This window comes from Oryctolagus cuniculus, chromosome 2, assembly GCF_964237555.1.
Source record: "Oryctolagus cuniculus chromosome 2, mOryCun1.1, whole genome shotgun sequence".
In the NCBI taxonomy this organism is placed as follows: domain Eukaryota; kingdom Metazoa; phylum Chordata; class Mammalia; order Lagomorpha; family Leporidae; genus Oryctolagus; species Oryctolagus cuniculus.
In genome coordinates this window covers 20,836,577-20,864,092 of record NC_091433.1, presented here as the reverse complement: position 1 = coordinate 20,864,092, position 27,516 = coordinate 20,836,577, and the positions used below count along the sequence as shown (strand labels likewise).

Below are 27,516 nucleotides of genomic sequence, written 5' to 3'. Positions count from 1 at the left end.
AAAAATTCCATTACCACAGACTGATCGACAGTTAAGTTTAGGGGCGGAGCTGGGCTGGACTTAGCTTTCTGAAAAAGAAAAAGAAAAAACATTTGATGCCACAGGACTGTTCAAGGCAGTGCCATGATGATGCTTTGTGTAATTATAAGCTATATGTTTGGAACTTAAAAAAAAAAAAAAACAGACCTAGTTTCTTTTCTTTCCCCGGTTAATCATGGTAGTCTGCATTTTCCCGTAATAACACTAATTAATGCCTGGTGTCTGCATTACCCTTTTCAAATTTTCAAAACACTTTTTCCTTGCACGTTGTCTCCTTTAATCCTCCCAATAATCCCGTGGGAGAGCCCGTCTTACTCTCCCCTAACGAAAAGGCTGAGGAAGACAGAGGCAGTTTACTTAACTGGATTGCAAACTTCTTGATTCCGTCAACTTTGCTGTGCCGCCTCTGAAATATGCTAATACAGTCCTAACCCAGCTTCTAAATTAGGAGGAACACTTTTTATACAGTTGAATTTTTATCGATGTGAATCATGCTGTCTCCTTCACCCACTGGACTTGGTCTCTTTGAAGCGGATTGAGCTGCACTGAGCAGCCTTGGAGGGCTGCGGGGTGGGGGTGGACGGGTGGGGGGTGCTGGAATGTGGCTGTGCCTCCTCCCCCTGCGTGGGAATGCTCAGGGCCTCTCTCTCTCTTCCTTCATCCCCTCCTTCCTTCCTTCCTTTTGTTTCTTTCTTAAGCAGGGAAAATAGTACATGCACCTGGTTAAAAAAAAAATTCAAGCATCCAAAGGTATGGAGGAAAGAGTAGGTTACCAACCACCCCAATCTTCTGGCCTTTTTCCCAGAAGCAAACTCAGTAAGTTTCTCTTTTTTAAAAAGGATGCATTTTTGTTTCTTTAAAAGGCACAGTTACAGAAAGAGAGAGAGAAAAGAGAGATCTTCCATCCGCTGGTTCACCCGAATGGTTGAAACGGCTAGGGCTGGGTCAGGCCAAAGCCAGGAGTCAAGAGCCTCTTCTCAATCTCCCACGTGGGTACAGGAACCCAAGCCATGTGGGCCATCTTCCACTGCTTTCCCAGGCGCATTAACAGGGAGCTGGATCGGAAGTGGAGCAGCCAGGACTCGAACCAGCGCCCATATGAGATGCTGGTGTTGCAGGCCGTGGCTTTACCCGCTATGCCACAGCGCCGGCCTCAGTAATAGTTTCTTGTGTCTCCTTCCAGAAACTTCTCAGCACACAGAAGCATTTAGCTTAGCCCGTTCTGTTTGTGCACAGCTGAGAGGAGATGGGAAACTGCCCTGTGTTCACCCAACATGCTTGCGAACCTCCTCTGTCAGCTCATATGCCTGCTTTTCAACAACTCCTTAACACCCCACTGCCCGCAGGCCACCATGCCTTTGACCTGTCTTTTGATGGTCACTTCCAGCCTTGTTTCTAACAAGAAGGCTTTGCTGAACATCCTGGCACAGGGGTCTTTGGGCACACAGAAGTGTGTTTGCAGGATACATGACTATAGTGCAATCCATTTTCTTCTCAAGACTGCTGGCGTTGAATATTCCACAGGCTTCCTTAGTAACTCTCCTCACTGCCTCGTATCCTTTTTGGGGGAAATTCTGACCTAAATCGTCTCCGCCAGAAAATAGAGTTTTTATTCTCAGGCTTTGGCTTTACAGAAAATAAAGCCCCCGCCCACCACCGCCGCTGCCGTGCCTGTGTGTGGAGAGCTTTGCTGGTCACCTGCGCCCCGCCTTTGTTCTGCCACGTGCCATTTGCAGACTTTCACTTTGAGTGACTGCTTGTCTTGGCCGTTTCTACCTCCTGCACACGTGGGCGGAGCTCCCAGGGGCATCCTCGTTGGTGTGTTTGTAGCACATCCCCAGTAGGGCTTTGTCACATGGAGACAGAATGCTCCCGAGAGCAAGGTGTCTGTGTCAGGGCTCTGACAGCTCGGCTGAACTGGAGAGGGGGCTGCATTGTCCCTCCAATGCCACCCTGACCCAGGGCTGTTCCCCCAAGTGTTTAGCATCCAGGGGAGGGCATTGGACTTAGGGCTTCAAGTGACTATGTCCAACGTTGGAGTGTCCGACTGGCTCCTGACACCACTTCCTGTCATTGCAGACCCTGGGAGGCAGCAGCAATGGCTCAAGTTAGTTGCGTTGCTGCCACCTACATGGGAGAGGCCTGGCTTGAGTTCCCAGCTCCTGGCTCCAGTGCTGTCCCAGCCGCAGCTGTTGTGGGCATTTGGGGAGCTGTCTGTCTCTGTCTCTCATAAACAAGCAAAACAACAACCCGCAAGAAGGTAGGGTCCCTTAGTCAGCATCACTGGGCGCTAACCTTAGTGCTGAAACAGGGTGGCGCTCGGCTGTTCTTACCCTGGAGGAGTGGCCTGGGTGGGTGGTGGGACCTTGCCAGTTCAGGCCGAGTCAGTGACCCAACCAGCTACAGAGACAGTGCAGTGTTTTAGCAGCCAGGGTAGCCGTGCAGGAGCGTGCGTGCCGGGACGTCAGCTGCAGATCTCTCTGGGAGGTTTTGTGAGATGCAGGGAGGGTAATGAAAAGTCCATTGGTTTGTTGCTGGGCCTCTTACCAGCTAACAGCCTTCCACAAGACATTAACACTTCTCATCTCAGAGTGAAGGCCTTGGAACCGTATGATGTTCAACGCCTCTGCTTGCTCTAAGTGTGCAGAAAGAAGAAAAACAGTCAACAGGGGACGGGCGATGGTTGGATTTCAAACATGAACTTTTTTTTTTTTTACCTTCATGTCTGAATGATATCATTAAAACAAAACCCTAACCTCTTCGTTCAAGATAAGCCAAATAAATGGATTTGGGGGAAGGATTTGGAAGACAGAGGCAATTGTGTGGCTTGTGCAGCGTAAGACACATTCAAGAACCAAGGAAGGGTCTGGCAAGAAAGGGAGACGCATGCGAATCCTGACTGGCTACAGCCGTATTGGTCAGTCATTCACCGGTGTTATAGGGTTCCTGTCAAGTGCTGGGCACTATTATTATAAGGCCCTGGGGATGGAAGAATAAGTGGAATAGGGCCCCGTTCTCATGCGGCTTACATCCTCGGGGAAGCTGAGCAAGTTCCTACCCCTCGTCAGACCTTAGTTTTCTCACCTTTAAGTTCTTTAACGGTGATGGCACCAGTTCAGTTCCTCCCATTGCATTGCCATTGACAGACATCAGTAATCAATCCTTGCACTCCAGGCAGCAACAATCAATTACTTGAAAATAAAAGTAAGTCTATGTGGTAGCATGGGCTGGATAAGTTTTAAAATCCTTTCCTGCTCCAAAATTTCATTCTTAATTATTTCTAGCTATAATGGAAAGACAATAATATACTAAGGGAAAACTACAATAAAACTCCAAATTATAGGACTGTGGAAGCTACTGATTTTACAGGAAAATGACCATTTCTTTGGCTTTGTGGGTTCAAAAGTATGTGTTTTTGTCAAATTACTTAATCTCTTTGGTCGGAGAGTTCCCTCCAGGCTCTGTTGCTACAAGTTTTCTCTCATACTCTTCGACCGTTGGATAAGGAAGAGCCTGATTCATCTTCATTTTTAACTCCTTTGCAAACCTTCCTAAAACCTCTTTGTCCTGGAGTCGGGTTGGGCACAGTGGAATCGGTGTTTTGTGATAAATGTTTGCACCCGACACGGGGCAACCTCATGTGACAGTGGTCACCAGCAGAAAGCCCCTGGGGCCCAGCATGGCCGTCTGCTCTCTCCTGCTCCGCTCAGCACGGTGGGCGGCAAACCAAGGCTGAGCTGGTCCCAAGCCCTGTGTTGAATTTCCTTCCCCAGCTCCGGAGCTCACTCCCACACTGTTTCCATGTCTGGCCCCTCTCCATCCCAGGGACAGGCCCCTGTGTCCAGGGCACACAAACTGAGCTCAAACCGCATCAATACCAACTCTGAACTGTTTCTGTTGGAATCGATAACTCCACCTTTTGGGGTTCCAAACACATCTCTACAGCTAACAAAGCAGCTGCCCTGTGGACGTTGGGGGAAAGCTGTTTTATTTCACACTATTAAATATATACCCAATGGCCTGGTCATGTAAAAACTCATCTGAAGTTTTCTAAATTTAACTTGATCTAATGGGCCAGCGATACCTCTCTCTATGATAAAATGTCTTTTCCCCTTATGAGAGCTGGGATGTCCAATATCCTAGGCTGGGGCCCCCACAGTTTGTGCCAAGACTGGAATTTGGTGATCTACCCGGAAGCCAACTCTTCTCTCTCCACCAAGCCTGGGAAAATTGATTGTTTCCTACATTAAATCAAGGGTGTTTAAACCAAGGAGCAATCAAAGAAAGAGACAAGTACCCTTATTCCGTAGTTAAGTGAATCCTTTTTTTTCTTTGGTGGGGAAAACTATAAAAAAAAAACATAAAATTCATACTTAGCCTTATTTAAAGCTACAAGTGTTAAATATTGATGACATAATTCAGTTCTCCCTTAGGATTTGTTATGGGGGCTGGCGTTTTGGGCAGTGGTTGAGTTGCTGCCGGGGAGGCCTGTGTCCCATAGACAAGTGCCTGGTTCCAGTCCTGGCTTCTCTGTGCTGGGTCCAGTGGGAGGCATCAGGTGACAGCTAAGTGTGTGCACCCCTGTGATCCACATGGGGACCCGGGTTGAGTTTCAGGCTCCTGGCTCGGGCCTAGTCCACCCCCAGCTGTTGCAAGCATTTGGGGAGTGAAGCAGCGGATGGAAGATCTCTCTGGTTGTTTCTCTGTCTCTGCATTAAAAATTAAATGAAAATAACTGAGTTTTTAGAAAAGGTTTGCTATGGACATATAGACAGGTGTGGTTCTTTCTACAGCCACAGAAAAGAATTCGCACAATTGCAAAAGAGTGGGGGCCTCCCAGTTTAAGAGGTGTAGTCAGTAATCTGGGGGCTTGCATCCTGTGTGGAGTTGATGGGGGAGACACCCAGAACACCATTTTAAGTGCATGAATGCGAAAACTTAATTGTTTGCGTTTGAACCCCAGCTCTATTTCTTATTATTTCACCCTCTCTAAAGCTCAGTTTTTTGCATCTGTTAAGTGGGTATAGGAAAGGAAGCTCGTCCATAGTTGGTTGTGTACCTATTTCTTCATCTGCAGACTGTGAATAATAATAAGGAGTAAATGAACTTGTGTATATTACATGTGAATGCTATAGGATGTGTTAACTTCTTGTGGTAACACCAGTTCAGATTCTTTCCCTAGTATTAGGAGTGCGGTTTGGACGGTGGTTAAGAAGAGGGAAACCTGAATTTGAAACCTGAATTTTTTTTTTCATTTGAGAGGCAGTTATAGACAGAGGGAAAGACAGAGAGAGAGGTCTCCCAGCTGCTGGTTCACTCCCCAAATGGCTGCAATGGCTGGAGCTGGGCTTATCTGAAGCCAGGAGCCAGGAACTTCTTCCAGATCTCCCACATAGGTGCAGGGGCCCAAGGACTTGGGCCATCTTTGACTGCTTTCTCAGGAGCACTAGCAGGGAGCTGGATTGAAAGTGGAGCAGCCGGGACTTGAACCAGTGCCCATATGGGATGCCGGCACTGCAGGGGGAGGAGTAACCTACTGTCCCACAGCGCCATCCCTGAAGCCTGAACTTTGTGCCTACTCCTTAGTCACTGTGTGAAGTCAGCCTCGGGCTTTGCATCTGTGGAATGGGACTAATCTGAGGGTCGCTCTGACCACCGTGGAGACGGTGGTCTCTGCACAGTGCTCGCTGACTGTGGTGCCTGGCAGAGCGTCAGGGCTCACTGAGGCTGTGCTGGCTTGTTTAGGCTCTCTCATTCCAAGGCTGGACTGGAGCCAGGCCGAGAGTGTGATGTGGGGAACGGTGCTTTGCTGGAGTCACCGGAGGGGGCTGTTTTTGTTTGCAGACGCGGTTACCCTCCTGGAGTTTCCCTACGCCTCCAGCGGCGAGAACACCGGCATCGTGAAGAAGCTGCCCAGGTTTCGGAACCGTGAGCTGGAGGCCACCCGACGCCAGCGGCTGGATTACCCGGTGTAAGCGAGGGTTACAGGTGTGGGGGGCTGGGCCTTGCTCTATCGTCTGAGGACCAGAGCGGGCTAGAGCAAGAAGCCCCGAGCAGGGAGTGCCTGCGGCAGGTGTCCTGCAATGATGTCGAGATCTTCACGACTTAGAATTTGTGGGCCTGGAAACCACAGAGCGGTCTTGGATTGATCTTGCGTTTCCCAAGCCCATTGGCCTTAGCTTCGTAAGCGGTCCCAGCCACCCCACGAGTGGACAGCGAGGCGCTGAAGCCCGGGACCTCGCGAGATTTCCGGCACAGCTAGCCCAAGCCAATCCCGAGCACAGCTTCCACTTTGCCTTTCCTGTCTTGCAGGATTGGATGAGCTGCTTGAAGTCTCCCAGCTTCTGATCTCCTCCATTGATTTCAGCAAAACCCATGTAGATGTATTTTTTTTTTCCTTTCCTTTTGCTGAATTGAAGATGCTGAAAATGGTGCCTGGCTCAGCTCCGATCAGATGCATTTAGCAGAGTGATTTAATTCTTGCCGTGCTGTGGCTGGAGAGAGACCCTGAGTGGTTTGACGGAGCGTGTGTTCTTGCTAAGCTTCCTTGTAATAACTTCATGAGCTAGCTCGGCTGGGCAGGTCAGGAGAGAGCTGTGTGACGCGCCACCTGTTCGTGGAGTGTCCCCTCGATTTTGAGGCCCTATTATAAAGCCCAGAATATTCTAAAGGACATGTTTGGGTGTGTACCCAAAGAGCCTGGGGCCACTACCGCTTTAACCCAACCTGCGATTCCAATCCTGGTGCAAATGGAGAGAGACCCTGGGGCACTGGTTATGACCTTGATCCCTGGTTCCCGTGCCAAGTGCAGTCATTCCTAGCTTCTTATCTTTGAACTGCTGGTCACTGGCCCAGTGTGTGGCCAGAAGCAGGCATTGGACAAATAACTCCTGCATGATGGATGGATCCCCTGCCTTGGCTGAATATAGCCTAGTTTAAGTTGGTTAATGTTGTTTTATCCTTACTCCACAGATTTCCAATGTACAATTTTTTTTTTCAACGAAAATAGCCGGAGCCCAGGAAAGAACTGATTAGATTAGTGGTTGTGTGTTGGCCCTCGAGAGTCAGGGTGCCAGATAACCTAATGTGAGCATTAACATACTCACTGTATATATGTGTCCCAATTATCTCAGAGTGATGCCATTTGCAGATTATTACTTTTTTTGGTACCTTAGGGCTTTCATCTTTGAAAGAAACAAAATTGCTCCAAAAGAAAAAAAAAAACTGTCCTTTTAATCATAGGAATTAGAATAGCTCTTATCAAGTCACCTCTTATTAATTTCCAGATTTTTATTCCATGTCTGACTTCAGAAGCCTTAATCAAGCATTCAAATGGCAAGCATGGGAGATCCTCAAAAGGCCTGGACCACGGGTTTTCCATGCAAGGTGGCACGTCCCCCGGTCTTGTACGAGGAAGCCTGACTCCTGTCTTTCACAGTTACTCTAACTAACCTCCTTTGTCTCAAAAAATCAAGCTTTGCAAGCCAATCTCCCAGGACGAACGCGAAGGCAAATTCGTCCCTTCTTTGGAAAGAAAGCAATTTACTTGGGCATTGTTAACTGTAATTACCTGTTCTTGGATGATATCAATCTGCAGATTTTCTTCCCCCTCTCCCCCCTTGCTCTTACAGGTTTACTGTTTCATTGTGGCTTTATTTACTCCATTATTGCAAGGCCAATCTCTGTGGGATTCTCTACTTTGTGGATTCTAATGAGATGTACGGCACACCTTCTGTGTTTCTCACTGAAGAGGGTGAGTATGAAATAGAACCTTGAAAGTGATCCTGTAATTTGCCTGTGTTCTATGGAGCATAGATAAAGATGGTGCTGTCGGAGCTCAGCAAGATGCAAGGGTGTTTATTAGTGAGTGCCAATTGTCTGGTCATTGTAATCCTACGTTGACTGAAATATGTCATTCAGTAGGATATGGGAGGGGAAAAAGAGTTGTTCTTTCCATACAAACTGAACTTGATTGGGGCAGACGCAGTAAAGAGGTTACTGAAGAAATTGTTGCGGAATTAAGACAACTGTAGAAGATCGGGAAACTAATTGGAAGGACTCAAGATGGGTTTTTGGGCTTTGATTGCAACGCAAGTGTCTTTGTTTGCCTTTCATTTGGAGGAAACAGAAATTGGGTGTTGTTTATGCAGGCAGGACTACAGGGAACTAAATGCGGCCATCGAATTAAACTTTTTTCTGGAAGCTTCAAATGTCTTATTTAGAATGGAGTGCTTGTCTAAATGGTTCTTTTTTTTTTTTTCTTTTTTGCTGTTGCTTTGTTTTTTTGTGTGTAAAGGGTTGTGATTTAGTCTAGTAGCTTCTCTGGACAGTTGTTGAAAAGGTGTAGCAGCTCATTCACTCCTAGGTATATTTAGTCCTTTTCATGAACTTTATTTTCCTTTTAGGCCATTTGCATATTCAGATGCATCTCATCAAGGGAGAAGACCTTGCTGTGAAAACCAAGTTCACCCTGCCTCTGAAGGAGTGGTTTCGACTGGATATCTCTTTCAGCGGAGGCCAGGTATCTGTGTGCGGTGCTGTTAGCATTCCCATGGCAAGCTAAGTGGTGCAGCCAAATCTGCCAAAGCGAATTTGTGGTGAATGATGGACTCCTTGGAAGCCTGCAGACTTTCACAGATGCAATTTTAAATCATCAGAATCCCCATCCCACCTAATTAACTTTTAAAGTGCTTCCTTCGACTCTGTTGTGAGTGAGTAAATAATATAGCTGGCTCTGGAGCCGAAATTATCTGAGCAATTTGATCTCTCTCCCCTAGGGAGGGAGGCTTTGTGGTGATACATGTTAGACCAGCACTGGCCATGTTTGTGTGGTATTATCAGATCTACAACCTTTTTTTTTTTTTTTTTTTTTTGACAAGAAAATATATTGGCTAGTTCAGCCAAGAAACGGTTTGAGTGTTTTTGGCGTTTGCAACAATTGCTTGTGACTCATAATAACTAACAAACATTAGTGATCATTCAGGTGCCATGGAGGGGCTTTACTACTTTGTGTTGTCAAAGGTGGGACCCGACTGTTTCCCACCCTCCTGACCCCGAGTTTATGGATATCAACAGATCTGTTGTTACAACTGGAGACAGTTCCGCCTCCTGCTGTGTGAGAGTACTTCAAAAAGTTCTTGGGAAATGGAACTACATGATCAGCTTATTTTGGTGCAAAAAAAAATCTTGGAAATCCATGCAGAGGTCTTCAAGGCTCATGGAAAATGCATATGGAAAACTCATGGGGGCAGGTCTGACTTAGTGGTTAACATGCTGCTTGGGGGACAACCTCGTCCCATATCGGAGTGCCTGGGTTCGAGTCACGGCTTTCCTCCCATTCCGTTTCCTACAGCAGGTGATGGCTGAGGCACCTGGGTCCCTGCCACTCACGAGGGAGACCTGGATTAAGTTCTTAGCTCCTGGCTTCAGCCTGCCCCTGTTACTGACTTTTGCAGTCATTTGGAGCATGAAGTAATAGAAGGGAGATTCCTCTCTCTCTCTCATCTCTCTCTGTCTTTGCCTCTCCAATAAATAAAAGAATAAAAATTTTAAAAGTCTGTATACATAGATTTAAAAATGTTTCTGCACCAACATAAACAATTTTAAATTCCATTTTCCACAAAGTTCGCGAAGTGCCTTGTATGCTACCTTTTTCTGGTCACTGCGTTTTTTTCATCAGCTTTTCTTATTGATTTGTGGTTTTCCTGTAACAAAGCTGGAAGAGACAGCTGTGTTTGTCTTGTGCATTCGTTGATACGCAGTCCTCCCTTGGTGTTTAGTTTTATCACATTTCCTTTTCTCGGAAAAGAAGAGAAACCAGGTCAGTCCTTGTTGCTTTCCTGAGAAGAGTCTGTGAAATGTTAGCTGAGATTTTTTTTTTAACGTTTGTTTCCTTAAAAATGTTCGGTGACATAGCTGGGGTCCACATGTCCGTGCCCATTAGCTCAGCGCTCCGTCATGGAGACAGGTATCAAATCATCAGGGCCCAGCCACAGAGCTTATTTTGCACCTGCTGTATGCGAGGCGCCAGGCGGCCGTTTGCTTGTAGACTATTTATGGAAGCAGCATTAAGTATGGGAAGAGCTGTCATAAGGCAAGCTTAATTGCCAAATGATTCAGATCGATTTCGAGAGGGGAAGACGGCGTTTCGTGCTGGGCTGCTCAGGGCAGGTTTCACGGGGAAGGTTTCCACGGCTGAGCACAAATCCGGGGGGAGAAGAGGGAAAGGGGCCTCTCAGCACGTGCCTGGGAGAGGCGCCTACACCAGCTTGACTGAGGCCTCAGTCCATTTTGTATTGCTCCACCAGGAAGCTGAGAAGTTCAAGGTCAAGTTGCAGGTATCTATTGAGGGCCATCTTGCTGCATCATAACATGGCCAGGTTATCCCCGGGGTAAGAAAGTGAGAGCGTGCAAATTGGGTCTCTCTTCTTTCTTAAAAATTTTTTTTAAAAGATTTATCTATTTATTTGAAAGGCAAAGTTACAGAAAGAGAGAGAGAGAGATCTTCCATCCGCTGATTCACTCCTCAAATGGCTGCAACAGCCAGGCCTGAGCCAAACCGAAGCCAGGAGCCCAGAGCTTCTTCTGGATCTCCCACACAGGTGCAGGGGCCCAAGGGTTGGGCCAAGTTCCGTTGCTTTCCCGGGCCATAGAAGAGAACTGGATTGGAAATGGAGCAGCTGGGACTCAACTTGTCCCCCATACGGATTGCTGGCGTTGCAGGTGCTGGCTTAACCCGCTGTGCCACAATGCTCTCGCTTCTCTTTCTCTTCTTACAAAGCCATTAGTTCATGACATCATGGAATCACCACTCAAATGACTTCATCTGACCCTCGTGACCTCTGCAAGACCCTACCTGCAGGGGCCACCATGGGCAGACATGGGGCTGAAGTTTCCAACCCGTGGACTCTGGGGAATGTATTCTAACCGTAGCAACTGGAGTTGAAATTTACAGAGTGTGGGAAACAGATAGAGGGAAAAAAGTCTGTAGGGCGATCGTGCAGAGACTCTTCCCTGTCAGGAATCTCAGCTTCCACTTGCAAGGCATCATGGGAGGTTTCTGAGCAGCAGAATAAAAGTAGTCCTTTATTTAGAGATGGGTTGCATGATGAGTTAAAGCAGGAGACAGGGGCCGGCGTGGTGGTGCAGCAGGGTAAGCTACCGCCTGGGATGCCAGCATCCCATATCCTTGTGTTGGTCCGCATCCAGGCTGCTTTGCGTCTGATCCCTCCCTGCTAACACACCTGGGAAAGCAACAAAGGATGGCCCAGCTCCTAAGGCCCCTGCACCACGTGTCAGAGCCCTGGATGGGGTTCCTGGCCACGGCAGCCGTTTGAGGAGTGGCATGCCGTATCGACGCACTTGGGGAATCAGTAGGGCCCCTGCCATTCACGGGCTCGTACGATGGTCAGAGACACGAGAATGGCCAACAACACTCTTGACAAAAGGATGGCCCCCTTAAATAAAAGGAGAGTGGGGATCCCCAGTGCCAAGGGAAGGAGACCAGCGGTGCGTGAAGAACACACCGCACCCGTCTTGCTTTTCCCCCTGAAGGCTCTCTCGCGGCATCCGAGCAGAATTCCAAAGCCTCCTTGTAGTATCACACGCGCTTCCTGGTTTTTGCACGCGACCAGCTTGTCAGCACAAATACATCAAATGAACCCGTGGCCTGGAGTTGGGAAGTAGCTGAGTCGTCCTGGCAGAAACTGCATGGCGGATGCTTTTAACCCCCCAAGTTGCTTGAAGGCACTAAATGTATTAAGTCTTAAAATATGCACAGGACCGGGGAAGTGCAGACCCGGATCTGGGGAAGGCTCTGTAGCTCGGCTACTGAGTCGCTCGGACGCGGACTGTGTACGGAACATGGAGTGTGCAGGCGACACTCACCACTGAGCTCCCTGTGTCTCTCCCAATGCAGATAACAGTCACCACCAGCACCGGACGGGACCTGAAGAGCCACCATAACCAGACCATCAGGTAAGAGCGATTTTTCTTCTTGCTTGGAAATTTGCTGGTGGTGGGGAAATTTGCTCAGCTTAATGTTCCTCCACACCTCCTCGTGCTGTGCGCGCTTCTCTGCCTGTAGCCAGTCTTTGTACTTAAAAAAAAAAAAAAAAAGACAAAACATGCACAAACTCTCCCCATTTCCCCCGCAACCTTTTTTTTTTTTCTGAGCGAGAGACACTAGTTTTCTCTCTCCAGATCTGACTGCAAATTCTCGTTTTCATGGCATTCATAATTCATTTTCTTTGAAAATTATCTTCCATGAAGGATTCTGAAAAAAAAATAAATCAAAGTATTAATGCTGCTTATTGAGAATGGTTGGTAGCTGTGGCCTTGTATAAAACATGAAAGCAGACACTCTTGATATTTATGTTTATAATCGGGATTTGCGATGTGTGCAGCTATGGATATTGGTGTAACTTTTCATCCTTATGTAACTGCTCTCTGGGAGAGTTACAGAAACTGAGAACGAGGTCCCTTGCCTTGGGTTTCATAATTTTTTAATTTGCTTCTGCATCTGTGTGGAATAGTGGGTTTGGTAGCGTCAGAACCACAGGACAACCTTCCTCAGGCATTTGGGATACTGCACCGTAGCTAGATGACTTGTGCATAATAGAATGTGGCGGAGTAATTGTAAAGATCGGACATAAAAATCACCAGCTTTGTATGCATAAGTTTTTAAAAAATATCATCCCTAACGAAAGGAAAACAAAAAGTGGCCAAGATGGGGCCATTTGCTCTTCTTTTTTTTTTTTTTTTTTCAACCATTTCTGTTCACCTTTAAGTCAGACTGAGTTCCCGAAGCTCTGGACACGTGGATCAACTCTTACTTGGCTGCATTAAAGGATTCGTGTTTATAGGCAGGTAAAGAGGCGCTCGTGCCTCGCCGGCCTGCAAAGAGGGGGTGGGGCTGGAGTGGCAGCTGTGCCACACTCTGAGAACAGAGGAACTGCCCTGAGGAGTTCTGGGGTGGGGAGGGAACACAGGTAGGGTGCCCCGGGCTCGCCTCTGCAAAGCTCGGCAGTGGGAGAGCCTGAGGGTTCTCTTCACGGCGAGACGGCTTCAGGAATCTCCTCTGGCTCCTTGTTGTGTGAAGTGGGCTCAGAAAGGCCGGGGGCTTGTTTCGGGACACGAATCCTAGAACAAGAGTTTCCCTCTTCTCCCCTGACACACACCTGCGAGCCACCCCGGGGGGCTCGGGGTTGCAGGTGGAGTTTCATCAACTTCCTTTTCCGCAGGTGGGCTTCCTTTTCTTGCACACTGCGTGCACATTTGGAGGTGGCGTGGTGCCTGGTGGATAAGGAGCCCCAGTGTCACCCAGGGCTGGACCAGGGTGAGGCTAGTGAGGGTCAGACTCTGAGCAGCAGATTGAAGGGCTGGAGATGAAGTCATGCACTGAGAGTGTTAGCTGCCTGAGGCTGTCAGAACCGGGTCACAAAGTGAGTGGCTCCAACACCGGAACTTAGCATCTCAGTCCAAGACCGGGGGTCCAAGGTCATGGCCTGGGGCAGGATGTGTGTATGTGAGTGTGTGTGTGTGTGTGCATGCGTGCACTCCCTCTGAAGGCCTCATGGAAGGCTCTCCCAGGTCTGTCTCCTGGTTTGTGGCAGATAACTCCAGCCTTCCCGTGATGTGCTGCCTGTGTGTGTCTTCCGCTTGGAGCTCTCCTTTTGGTAAAGAAACCAGTCCTATTGGATTAGGGACCTACCCTGTGCCAGGGAGCCATCATCCTAACTAATATTTGCAGTGACCCTATTCCCAAATCAGGTCACAACCTGAGGCGCTGGGGCTTGGACTTCAGCAGATGAATGGGGAGGGCACCTTCACCTCCAAAGTAATCACGATAAATAACATTTGAATGTGATGCTTTAGAAAACCACACTGAGGGTAGGCCACTGCTTGAAACACCCACATGCCACATCGGAGGGCCTGGGTTCTAGTCCCGGCTCCACTCCAATTCCAGCTTCCTGCTAAGGCACACCCTGGGAGGCAGTGGTGAGTGTTCGTGTGTTTGGGTCCCGGCCACCTAATACAAGAGACCTGGATAGAATTTGCAGCTCTAACTTCAGTCTGCCCCAGCCCCTACCGTTGTGAACCAGCAGATGGGGACGCCCTCTCTTGCTCTCTCTCTCTCCCTCTCTCTTTCCACCTTGAGTAAATAAAACGAAAAAAAAAAATGAATGGAAAGACTGGGTATCGAACAAAATACCAACATTTTAAGTAAAGACAGGCTCAGTATGATTATGTAAGAGGCAGGATCTGCATGATCCCACATGAGGCAGGATCCAGTTGATCATATAAGAGGCAGGATCTAGTTGATTATATAAGTTTCTAGAAGGGCCGGCGCTGTGGCGCAGTGGGTTAAAGCCCTGGCCTGAAGCGCGGCATCCCACAGGGGCGCTGGTTCTAGTCCCGCTGCTCTTCTTCCGATCCAGCTCTCTGCTGTGGCCTGGGAAAGCAGTAGAAGATGGCCCAAGTGCTTGGGCCCCTGCATCCACGTGGGAGACCCAGAAGAAGCTCCTGGCTCCTGGCTTCAGATCGGCACAGCTCCGGCTGTTGCAGCCATCTGGGGAGTGAACCAGCGGATAGAAGACCTCTCTCTCTGTCTCTACCTTTCTCTGTAACTCTTTCAAATAAATAAAATAAATCTTTAAAAAAAAGAGATTCTAGAGGTGAGGACGGATATTTGGAAATGGACCATTGTAAACTCTCAGGTAGAGCCTGGCAACAGCCCCTCACCCTCTAGTCCTAGCCGGGTCAGACCCCGGTGCGTCTCACACAACTGCCCGTGTCCCCATGGAGCCAGAGCTACAGCCAGCCCCAGCAGGTGGCGCCCAGAACCCACTGGGGGCTCTCGGGGGCGGGTACCTGGACTCTCACCCCAGTCGGATCCCCACTTTCAGAGTGGGCCCAGCCAGCGCACTAAGCATCAGGCATTTCCAGCTTAGCTGTTCTGGTGGTCCAGGGAGAGCCTGCTGACCCCGCTCTGGCTGTTCTTGTAATGCAGACATTATGGTGACCGGCCTCCCACCATGGTGCAGAGGAAGCTGAGGGTTGGTTGCAGGGCTGCGTGCAGATGAGAGGCTGCTAGTAGCACTCGCTGACTGCTGACGGCTTCCGGATTCCGTAGTATTAAATTCCCTCCATCATCCGTTCACCCATCCATTCAGTCCTTCATCCAACACATACTTACCGAGCATCAGTCACGTGCCACACACTGTGCACAGTTCTGGGGATGGGATGGTTAAAAAAAAAAAAAAAAGGTACAGTCCCTGGCTGAAACAATCTAGTGAGAGAGGCGGATTTTGAACAAACACGTTCACACGCGAATTGGCAACTAGAGGTGGCAATGAATGCTAGGAAGGAAGTGGCATTGAAGGCGAGAATTTTTTTTTGAAGATTTATTTATTTATTTGAAAGTCAGAGTTACACAGAGAGAGAGAGAGAGAGAGAGGTCTTCCATTCGATGGTTCACTCCCCATGTGGCTGCAGTGGCTGGAGCTGCGCTGATCTGCAGCCAGGAGCCAGGAGCTTTTTCTGGGTCTCCCATGCGGGTGCAGGGGCCCAAGGACTTGGGCCATCTTCTACCGCTTTCCCAGGGCATAGTAGAGAGCTGGATTGGAAGTGGAGCAGCCAGGTCTCGAACCGGTGTCCATATGGGATGCCAGTGCTTCAGGCCAGGGCTTTAACCCGCTGCTCCACGGCACTGGCCCCTGGTGAGAGTTACTGTAAGGGGTTAAGGGTGGCTCATTGGAGAGCTGAAGTTCTCCCAGAGAGAGCTCGGGGCTGGTTCTTAGGGAGGCCCAGTTTGCCAACGTCACTGATGTTTCTGGGCCTCCCACGTGCAGATCAGAGTAAGAGGACTTTGCCAGTGCGTCGGAGGCTTTCCAAAGGATCCAGCTGGGGCTTGGAAGAGCCTGGCTCAGTTTTTACGTTAGCCAAATTGATGATCATCAAACAATGCATAGCACAAGGAATCGCTTGCAATCTGCATGCAGACAGCGAGAATTGTAGAGAAGAAAAATGCGGAAATACCGAAGTAGACAGAGACCACACTGGAGAGAACCCCTGGTGGTTGATAATAATGACAGTTTAAAAAATGACCGCTTGGTGCCATAGGGACCGAGTGATTTATTATCGGTTGGGAAACTCAGAGCAAGAATCCATAAAAAAGATGCTCTAAGCATCTAATTGCATTTTAAAAAATATGAATGTATATTCAGTGACCTGCCTTTGAGCATGGCGGTCCACGTTAGAGTTCCCCGTGGTCTGATTCTTCCAAAAAGAAGAGGAAACAAAAACACTTGTGGAACAGCCAGAGCCCAAAGTCATGGCCATTCCTTCCATTTATTTCTCCAACCTTTTAGAGTTGTGTTAGTTCCTCTGTGCATAGCCTCAGAGTCTACCCCAGAGAATCTGGTTCGCTTTTATGGAAAGAACAACTCTTTCTCTCTGCTCTGTTTTACTGGAGTGTGTTCTTCAGTGGGAGGTAACATGACAATGACCATGCAATTGGCAGAATAAACAGGCCTTGCTCTTACCAAGGATGGGACTCAAAAGGTAGGAGCAGGGCCGGCGCCGTGGCTCACTAGGCTAATCCTCCGCCTAGCAGCGCCGGCACACAGGGTTCTAGTCCCGGTCGGGGCGCCGGATTCTGTCCCAGTTGCCCCTCTTCCAGGCCAGCTCTCTGCTGTGGCCAGGGAGTGCAGTGGAGGATGGCCCAGGTGCTTGGGCCCTGCACCCCATGGGAGACCAGGAAAAGCACCTGGCTCCTGGCTCCTGCCATCGGATCAGCGCGGTGCGCCGGCCGCAGCACGCCGGCCGCGGCGGGCATTGGAGGGTGAACCAACGGCAAAGGAAGACCTTTCTCTCTGTCTCTCTCTCTCACTGTCCACTCTGCCCGTCAAAAAGAAAAAAAAAAAAAAGTAGGAGCAGAAGTCCCATAGTGGACTGGCTGTGTGATAATGGCAACTGTAGCTAACAGTTACTGCACCTGCTGTGGGCCTGACACTGTCCCAGATGTCCTGTTTATGTGCTACGGGGTGATCATTCTTAATCCAGAATGCTCCCCAAGCCCTGTGAGCGTCTGAAATGTTCCCAAGTCCAGAACTCCCTCTGTACATCGTGCTCAGGAAGGTTTAGGTTGTGAAGCATGGTCAGATTTTGAGTTTGCTCAGGAGATTATGCAAGTCATCAAAATCCAGAAAACTCTGAGGTCTGAAACACTTCGGATCCCCAGTATTTTGAACAAGGGATGTTCAACCTGAAGTTATTTAGTCCTTATAGCAGCCCTATTATTATTGTTTCCATCTTGTTTGTAACCAAAAGCTCAGGGGTGAGTATACTTACAATATTATTTATTTGGGAGGCAGAGAGAGAGAGAGTGCGCTCCCACCCGTTGGTTCACTCCCTGCATGCCCGCAATAGCCCCTGGGGACAAAGCCAGGATATGGGAACTCATTGCAGGTCTCCCATGGGGGTGGCAGGAGCCCAAGTACCTGAGCCAGCCCTGCTGCCTCCCAGGGTGCATTAGCAGGAAGCTGGAGGCAGGAGCCAGAGGCAGGCACTGAACTTGGGCACGCCGACGTGGGTCACGGTCATATTAATTGGCATCTTGACTGCCAGGGCACATGGCCACCCCTCTGTTTCCATTTTAAAATGGGGCGACGAACGTTCCAGCATCGCCTCCAGTCAGTGGGCCTCTGGCATATGGCAGGCATCAGTCGGTGCTGCAGAGCCATGGGGACTGGCAGGTGCACTGGCAAGTTGGTTGAGTGGAGGTCGTTCTGAGAGCCTCTGGGCCAGGGAGCCTTGGGGTGCCAGCTGCTCCTGCGGGTTGTTGCCATGTTCAAGTCTTGGCAGGGTCTTCAGTAACATTCACACTCTCAGAATTATTCCTGACTTTGGGATCTGTCCCGAAGCAAAGGGACGAGCCCTTCAAGGCTCACAGCCCTTCCCAGGAAAGAAGACAGGCAGGAGAGGAAGCCCTGCTTTTCCGTCTGAGTTGCCTTGGCACGAAGCTGATTTCCTTGGTGCTCCCTCTCGCTGCCATCAGTTGCTGTCTGAGTGTGCCCATTTCTTCTTTTCATGCTTCCTGTCCTGCTAGGTGCACCTGCTAGGGGTTGGGTTCTTGGCGAAGAGGCAGGCCACGCTCTGTCCCGGAATAACCCTGGGTCACCTGGCTCCTCTGACCCGACTGCGGGAGGTTTGGCCGTCCCCATGCACGTCACCTGGCCTTTTGTTCACTCGGCTCCCCGGGCTCCTGGCGGCTGCCTGGCATTTTATTTACTTCCTTCGGCTTCCATCTGCCCTCTGTGCTCTCTGGCTCATTCCTCATTGCCTGGCTTCTCTCGTGAGGCCTGGCGTGACCCCCGCTTGCTGTTCACATATGTTGTGGTCACATCTTGTCCACCCATTCCTATTGCAGTTTTTAAATAGGTGACAAATGCCCCTGGTTTAAAAAAAAATAAAAACTATGAAAAAAATTAAAAGAACCAAAACTATGTGAAAATGCAGTTAAATGTCTTGCTTCCAACTCTGCCTCCATACACAACATCCTGCACCCCCACACTCTGGGGAAATATGTTGATCAGTTTCTTGTGTTTACTTCCTTATGGAAACACAAAGAGAAATTCATTCACCTCTCTCTTAGAATAAAGGTATACCCTGTGTGCTCTACCTTTTTTTTTTTCAAGTAACAATATATTTTGGAGTCCTCTCCAGATCCCTTTACAATTTTTTTAACTGGGGCTGGCTCTGTCACACAATGGGTTAAAGCCACTGCCTAGGCTACTAGCATCCCATATGGGTACAGGTTCGAGTCCTGGCTGCTCCACTTCCAATCCAGCTCCCTGCTTATGCGCCTGGGAAAGCAGTGGAAGATGGCCCAAGTCCTTGGGGCCCCTGCCACCCATGTAGGAGGTCCAGAAGAAGCTATGGTTCTTGGCTGGTCTTTTGGAGGGGGGCAGTGAACCAGTGGATGGAGGCTCTCTCTCTCTAACTTTGCCTTTTAAATAAATAACTAAAACTTTAAACAAAATTTAAATTGACACATGTCTGTACATGTCTATGGGGTACAGTGTGATACTCCAGTACGCCTATCCAATGTATAATAACAAAATCAGAATATTTAGTCTGTCCATCACCTCATTCATGTATTAGTTCTGAGTAGTGACCCCATTTAAAATCCTCTCTTGGAGTCATTTGAAATACTCAGTGCAGCGTTGTTAACCGCAGTCACCCACAGTATGAAGGACCACCAGGACGGATTTCGCCTGCCTGTCGGTGGGCCGCCTCTCCTATCCTCCTCTCTACAGCCCTCCCCAGCCTGTGCTAACCACCGTGCCCCGCTCTGCCCCCCCCCCCCGTGAGTGAACTCAGGTGGACGTCGTCTGTGCCTGACACACTGCTACACATGGTAGCATTCCCATCTTTTTTGGGGCTGAATAGTATTCCTGTTACCTCATGTCCTGCATGCATTGGACAGGCTGCCCAGCCCTTGGGGGCAAACTCCTGGGTGCATTCTTTTTTTTTTTTCCAAAGATTTATTTTATTTATGTGGAAGACAGAGTTACAGAGAGAAAAGAGAGAGAGAAGTCTTCCATCCGCTGGTTCACTCCCCCAGTTAGCCGTAATGGCCAGAGCTGAGCTGATCCAAAGCCAGGGGCCAGGAGCTTCTTCCAGGTCTCCCATGCAGGTGCAGGGGCCCAAGGACTTGGGCCATCCTCTACTGCTTTCCCAGGCCACAGCAGAGAGCTGGGTCAGAAGTGGAGCAGCCAGGACTGGAACCGACGCTGCAGGCTGGAGCTTTAACCCGCTGCACCACAGTGCTGGCCCCCTGGGCCCATTCTTTGGTGAATATAAACAGTGCTGAGAGGAACATCCGGGCATTTCATACACGTCAGCCCATACATCCTCCGCATCTGCCCCACGTGTCAGCTCCTGTGACAGTCCCAGATTCTCTGGCCTTTGCTCTGTGCCTCCTCAGTCCTCATCTAAGGGTCTACCTGTTGAGTTCCCCCTACAGCCATCTCCTAGCCATTAAGCAAGATTTCCCCCTGTTGGAGCAAATTTTTTCCAATGAGGACCCACAAATTCCAGATAACTCCAGTCATCCCAAGCCCCATCACAAATACTTAGAGCCGCGCCTTATGGTGGATATAGACTGGGGGCCAGGTCCTGAGCCAGGTGCTGTGCATGCAGCATTATCCCCTAGCCTCTTCATAATCCCGCAGTGAGAACTCCGGGAGCCTCCCCATGGAGGGAGACACACAGCTGCTCTGTGGCAGAGCCGGGACGCCAGCCCCAGACCACCTGACGCCCCAGAAACACTGGTGATTTGGGTTAAGTCAACGAAAGAGTCTTAAAAAAAAAGCATCGGGTTCCAGCCCGGAGTCCTCCTAATCCTTTGTGTTCTCGCCTAGCTTCCGGGAGGATTTCCATTATAATGACACCGCTGGCTACTTCATTCTGGGCGGCAGCAGGTACGTGGCAGGTGCGGAAGGGTTTTTTGGACCCGTGAAGTACTATCGCCTGCGCAGCCTGCCCCCGGAACAGGTGAGCCCGGGGTGGGGGATGGAGGCTGCCCCGCTCCCGTGTGAGGGGTGTGTGGGTCAGGGGCCAGACTGCGCGTCGGCTGTGCCATCCAACAAAATTAATACGGTCGCTTTACCGCCCCCCCCCCCCAACACGGTAATAGATTTCTGTTAACGCTCGGTTCATTTAGTACTCATAAAATGGAAACCATTTACTTCCCCTGTTTTAATAACTACTAGCTTAATTATAGAGTAGATTTTTATCAGGCTGTTGCCTATCCAGTGATTAAGCTAATGAAAGGAGAGAAGCTTACTTATTTGGCCAAGCTTCTTTCGGTATGCGATTATTTAAAGTATCGGAAGAGGGGGTTTTCCAGCAAATTGCCATCTTGGTTCGCTCCACTGCTCTCTGGAGAGACACAGCCTTGGGCCCCTGCTGAGGTGGGAGGCAGGAGGCCTGTGAACTCTGCTGAGTGTCCTATAGCTGCCCCCAGCTCTGAGACCCGGTCTCAAATGGGAGGGGTCTCAAATGGGAGGGCGCAGCCCCCTACCCCAGGCCCACAGCGGCTGTGGGAGGGGGGTTGAGGGTGCGGAGTGGGGGGTGGGCCCTCCCTGCAGGTGTTTTCCTGACTGTGGTAAGGAGAAAAGCAAAGCTGTCAGGAGGAATCCCACACCCCTCTGTGAAGAAGAGAACAATGAATTCACATGTTCATTTTTGCAACAAGTGCTTACTGGGTACCTAGTGTGTGGGGACTGTGGGCTATGGGCCGAGGCCAGCAGTTCTTTGAAGGTAGGTCATGGTGAGGATCTGTGTCCTCCCGTGAAAATTCACACATAAGCATATTTCCAGGACTCTTCACACAGCTCATGGAAAAGCCACGCATGGATTTCAGTGGGGTTTGGGGGGCACCAAAATAAATGTATCTTTTAATTCCACTTTTCCATAAACTTAAAAAAAAGTGACTTACTTGAGAAGAGAGGAGAGAGGTAGCTCCTAGCCATTGGTTCTCTGCCCAAATGCCTGCAGTGGCCTGGGCCAGGTTGGGAGCCAGGAACTCAGCAGGAACCCATCTGCTGGCCCTTCACTGCCCCCTGTCAGGGTGCGCAGTAGCAGGAAGCTGGAGTTGGGAGCTACCCCGGGATCGAACCCACACATTCTGATATGGGAGCTGGGTGTCTTAAGTGGTGTCTTAATTGCCAAGCCAAACAGCCACCCAGCCCAGGAACTTTTTGAAGTCTCCTTATGTATAAAATTTCCATTAAGAAAGAAGGAAACAGAAGCCACCGTTATGAAAGTGAGAAAGCAAGTCACAGAGAAAATAAGAGAATCGGTGTGACATCCGTGAGTGTATTAACGCAACGATGTTACAAAGAACAAAAGAACATGCACCCTTGACGTATTCAGAGAACCCCCCCTATCTTCCATTTGACTTAACAAAGGTGGAAAACTCCACCCCAGCTCGGCGGGTTTCAGCAACTTCAGGACCCCACAGTGGGCCTGAATTCGGTCCCTCTCTCGGGGGTCCACTTGTCGGGTGCTCAGCCACGGACTTGTGACAGCACCACGGGTGCTTCCAGGCACTCGTGAGCATGGTGTTGGGGAGTGCCGAGGCGGGAACGAGTGAGATGGGTGGGCCCGTGGGGACGCCCACCCTGACCCACCGGCCTCTCCTTCTGCTCTGGGAGGCGGGCAGAGGCTGCCAGGCAGCAGGCCCAGCATGGCGTCACTTGATGGGCCCCAGGAGTGGAGATGTGATTTTTCTAGAATGTGCAGGGAAAAAGAAGAGAGGGTGCCTAGTTTGGGGGTCGGGGGGAGGACCCTGACATTTAAGAACTCATAGAAGAGACAATGACATTCAGAAAAAACTCAGATGAAAGCAGCCAGAGCTGGTGTCTTTGAGTTGACACTGACAGCCATGGCTTGCAAATCCAGAGTGGGCGACTGAGGGGCAAAGAAGCCGCCCGGTGGTGTTCCCAAGAGAGCGAAAGCAAGCCGAAGCCATGTGATGAGGACTGGATGACAGCCGTGCGTTTGCCTTTTTTTTTTTTTTTTTTCCCTTTTGTAGATCTTTAATCCCCTCCTAGAGGAGCAACTTGCTGAACAAATCACGTTATATCATGAGCGATGTGCCGAGGTCCGAGACATAGTGTTTGGGTATGCATCCATAGTCCAGCTCGGGGACCAGAGACAGGAAGCGTGTAAGTATGGAGCCTACAGCAGCCAGTCTAAGCTCTAGTATTTATTATTTTTTAAGATTTTATTTATTTGAGAGGTAGAGTTACAGAGAGAGAGAGAGAGAGAGAGAGATGTTTTGAGAGAGAGAGAGAGAGAGAGAGATGTTTTCCATCCACTGGTTCACTCCCCAGTTGTCCACAATGGCTGGAGCTGGGGCAATCCAAAGCCAGGAGCCAGGAGCTTCTTCCTGGTCTCCCATGCAGGTTCAGGGTCCCAAGCACTTGGGCCATCTTCCACTGCTTTCCCAAGCCATAGCAGAGAGCTGGATCAGAAGAGGAGCAGCTGGGATACAAATTAGCACACGTATGGAATACCAGTGCTGCAGGCTTTAGCCCACTATGCCACAGCGCTGGTCCCGCGCCAAGTATTTTTTTTTTTTTTTAAGATTTCTTTATGTACTTATTCAAAAGGCAGAGTGATGGAGAGATGGAGATGGACGGAGCGCTGGTTCACTCCCCAAATGCCCATGAGAGCCAGGGCTGGGCCAGGCCAAAGCCAGAGGCCAAGAATTTTATGCAAGGTTCCCACGTGAGTGGCAGGGACCCAAGTACTTGGGCCATTACCCTGTGTTGTCCTGGGCGCATTAGCAGGAAGTAGGATTGGAAGTGGAGCAGCTGTGACTTTAACTGGCACTTCGATAATGGGATGCCGGCATTCCAGGCTGTAGCCTAACCTGCTGCACCACCACACTGGCCTCAGCTCTGAGCATGTGTAGCGACACACGTTTGTTTTCTCCCTAATGGAACTGAAGCAGAATATATACGACTTAGCTCAGAGGGGAATGGGGTGTGACCCTAAGCCCTCCACAGGTGGATGTGAGGGAAAGTGTATACATGCCACCTGGGTTTAAAAAACAGCCAAGAAGATCCAAAACACATCTCTCTGCTTTACCAAACCTAAGCTAGTTTAAGAACACCATGAGAGGTTCGGGTGCTTGGCATAGCAGGAAAGACACTGCTTGGGATGACCAGACCCCTTATCAGCATGCCCGAGTTCAAGTCCTGGCTCCTGCTTTCAATTTCAGCTTCCTGCTAGTGTGCATCCTGGGGGTTAGCAGATGTTGGCTAAAGTAGTTGGGCCCCTGGCACCCACCTGGGAGACGTGGATTGAGTTCCTGGCTCCTGGCTTTGGCCTGGCTCAGCCCCAGCTGTAGCATGCATTTGGGAAATGAACAGGGGATAGGAGATTCTCTCTCTCTCTCTCTCTCTCTCTCCCCCCCTCTCTCACCTCTCATCTCTTGCCTTTCAAATAAATAAAAATAATAAATGAATAAAACTTTTAGAAGAGGACTACAAATGAGAGAGAGAGAGAGAGAGAGAGAGAGAGTGTGTGTGTGTGTGTTTGAGTCTTGCATGGCGTTTTTCTCATCCATAAGGCCACCCTAAGAAAATAAAAATGAATTGGAAAATAAATTAATCATTAGAAGTGTTTCCCCATCAGTGCACTTTTGTCTTGGGCCATTAATATCTGAATATTAGCTTTCAGAAATGTTGAACAATGACTTTGTTGTTTGAGGCTCGCTTTTATTTTTTGAATCCTTGAAATTGACTCTTTTTAGAAGACCCCTGGCAGTTCTCAGCAGAAGGCATGAATTTCAAAGAGGCTGCTTTCATACCTGCTGGTGTTGGCACAGCCATCCTTCTGCTCGCCCAGGGGCCCAGGACGGCTGTCGGCCACGAAGCTCAGTCCCGTCCGGTCTCCCAGAGGTCCAGCTTTGATCCAGCACTTACACGCTTCTCTGGGCTGCAGGTCTCTTCTGGCTTGGTTTGGTGGTGCTAGAGTGTGCCACACATGGTTCTTCTGGACAAGAAATTCCTGTGGGCTCTTACTTCTATTCCCAAAAGCAAACTGAGTATTTCAGGCCCCGCCTTCTGAGCCCACCCTCTGCAGAATGGAACTTTCTGTCCCAAGCCGTGGAGGAATGGGTGTGTTTGGAACACACCCCAGTCTGATGGGGTTCACAGAGTGATCCCAGGGCAAGAGTGGAGATGGGGACAGGACAGTGTGGAAAGGCAGCACTTCCGTGGTCCCACTTAAGAATAGGTTATCCTGGGGCTGGCGCTGAGGTGTAGTGGGTAAAGCAACCAGCTGCAGTGCCGCCATCCCATATGGGCCCTGGTTCTAGTCCCGGCTGCTCCACTTCTGATCCAGCTCTCTGCTATGGCCTGGGAAAGCAGTAGAAGATGGCCCAGCTCCTTGGGCCCCTGTACCTGCGTGAGAGACCCAGAAGAAGCTCCTGACTCCTGGCTTTGGATCAGTTTAGCTCTGGGTGTTGCAGCCATCTGGGGAGTGACCAGTAGATGGAAGACCTCTCTCTCTCTCTCTCTCTCTCTCTCTGCCTCTGCTTCTCTGTAACTCTGCTTTTCAAATAAATAGCAATAAATAAATCTTAAAAAAAAAAAAAAAAAACAAAGAATAGGTTATCCTGGTCTCCACACTGCCTCTCTGTAACTGTGACTTTCAAATAAATAACAATAAATAAATCTTTTTTAGAGGAGAGGCAGAAAGAGAGGGAGACAGAAAGTCTTCCATCTGTTGGTTCACTCCCCAAATGGCCTTAATGGCCAGAGCTGTGCCAATCCGAAGCCAGGAGCCAGGAGCTTCTTCTGGATCTCCCATGCGGGTGCAGGGGCCCAAGGACATGGGCCATCCTCTACTGCTTTCCCAGGGCTTAGCAGAGAGCTGGATCGGAAGTGGAGCAGCCGGGTCTCGAACCAGTGCCCATATTGGATGCCGGCACTTCAGGCCAGGGCGCTCACCCACTGCATCACAGCGCCGGCCCCAATAAATAAATCTTAAAAAAAAAAAAAAAAGAATGGGTTATCCTGGTCCCCAGCTGCTGCTCTCCCCTCGGAATCACCCAGAGCAATATGACACACTGTTGGAAGGAGGCAGCAGGTAGGACTAGTAGCATCCACACGGGAGAGAAAGTGATTCGGGTAACTGACGGCAGCGCAGGAGAGCTTCCCCGAGTGGGAGCGCCAGCCTTGTGGCTGCTCTGTTTGATGGCGTCAGGCAGATGGTCCTAGCATCTTCCCCCGCCTTGCCCCTCCTGGAGATCCTTGGGGTTTGCTTCTCCGCTCACATGCCAACAAAGTGGCCTAGATATGAGCCGCTTGGGGACCGTTGGAGGCCAGCTGCTCATTCTGTAGAATTGGTCAGCAGCCTCCAGCACCGTTGGCACCTTGCCCTTGCCCTTGGCTGTGGTTCTGGATTTGTGACCTCACGGCAAAGGCATCGTCGCTGATCCCAGATGCCCGCAGAACCCAGACCATAGCCAGTAATGCTGGGCGCAGCCCCTTCCTTCTAGTTCCCCTTAGGAGGAGGGGCTCGGAGGGGCGAGACCTCCCCCTCTGACGTCTTGTGCTTCTGCCTCCGACCAGGTGACCTGCGCAACGCCTACCTCGACCTCAAGCGCAGGTACGGGAGCCCCTCGACCTGCAGAGCCTTCCCGTGGGAGAAGGAGCTGCAAGAGCAACACAGCAGCCTGTTCCAGGCGCTGCTGGAGATGGACCTGCTGACCGGTAATTGTGCTGTCTTTGCCTTGGCTTCGTGCGCCTCCTGCTCCCCTCTGTTCCACTCGCTGTCTTTGGTGGTCCGTGCCTCACGCCTAGGGTCCTAGCTTAATCTCACATTGAAGTTCTGTCCTCGTAGGTCCACAGCGCTCCATATAGCTGCACAGACACGGGTGGCCCCCAGATGCAGTTGGTTTGAAAGATACTTTGCTGCATAGGTTTTTTTTTTTTTTTTTTTTTTAAGATTTATTTATTTGAGAAGCAGAGTTACAGACACAGAGAGGGAGAGAGACAGAGAGAGAGAGAGAGAGAGAGAGAGAGAGAGAGGTCTTCCATCACTGGTTCACTCCCCAGGTGGCCACAATGGCCGGAGCTGGGCTGATCCAAAGCCAGGAGCCAGGAGCTTCTTCCGGGTCTCCCACATGGGTGCAGGGGCCCAAGCACTTGGGCCATTGTCCGCTGCTTTCCCAGGCCGTAGCAGATCAGAAGAGGGGCAGCCAGGACATGAACTGGTGCCCATATGGAAGTGGCCGTGTCTTGTGTCCAGGAGAGTGACTTCAGGTCGCGTGGGGTGCGCCAGCTTTCGGTACTTGCTGAGTGACCTCTCAGTTACTTGGCTAGACTTTAGAAAAACGGAATAACATGAAGAGCGTGACTTGAGGACTGGGCTTGAGCACAAGGGAAAACTGTAATGCGTTCTAGTCCAGGCTGCGGAAGTGAACGGTGGAGGCGCAAAGAAGGAAGGAGTCCATTTTCCCCGGAGGGCTGGGATGTACTGGGAAGGCTTCCTGGGGGAGGTGACTGATGCTTGATGGGCTCTGGGTGTTGCCAGGTCAGCAAGGTTGGGGTGGGGATTGCAGGCCGAGTGAGGCGGGGAGTGTGGTGGGCAGGGCGCAGTAGGAAGAACAGCACAGGGTGCTGGCCGAGGCACCAGGGGTCGGGAGCAGGAGAAGCCGTGGAGAGTGATGGCTCTGAGGGCGTGGGCACCATCCTGGAGGGCTTTGGCTTTACCTTGCAGGTGACAGGGACCTGGGGGAGGGGTGCAGGCATCCGGGAGCGATGTGGGTTCACCCGGGAGCGATGTGGGTTCACCCGGTCACTCTGACAGCCGTCGAGAATGAGCTAGGTTGCGGAACGTGGGCCGAAAGGTGTGGGGAGGGGGCACGTCGGGTGACAGCGTAGCCTCTGG

At 50.1% G+C, this 27,516-nt stretch overlaps 1 protein-coding gene across 2 annotated transcripts in view; it reads left to right on the top strand.

Moving 5' to 3' along the window:
* Window positions 1-27,516, top strand: part of SEL1L3 (SEL1L family member 3) — a 109,684-nt gene that overhangs the window by 22,423 nt on the left and 59,745 nt on the right. For both annotated transcript variants that reach the window (XM_002709381.5, XM_017350581.3), the window contains exons 3-9: window positions 5,884-6,010; window positions 7,671-7,792; window positions 8,445-8,560; window positions 11,957-12,015; window positions 20,466-20,598; window positions 22,643-22,775; window positions 26,196-26,336. In XM_002709381.5, the coding sequence (XP_002709427.1) occupies window positions 5,884-6,010; window positions 7,671-7,792; window positions 8,445-8,560; window positions 11,957-12,015; window positions 20,466-20,598; window positions 22,643-22,775; window positions 26,196-26,336 (831 nt within the window). The remainder of the gene's footprint in view (window positions 1-5,883; window positions 6,011-7,670; window positions 7,793-8,444; window positions 8,561-11,956; window positions 12,016-20,465; window positions 20,599-22,642; window positions 22,776-26,195; window positions 26,337-27,516) is intronic.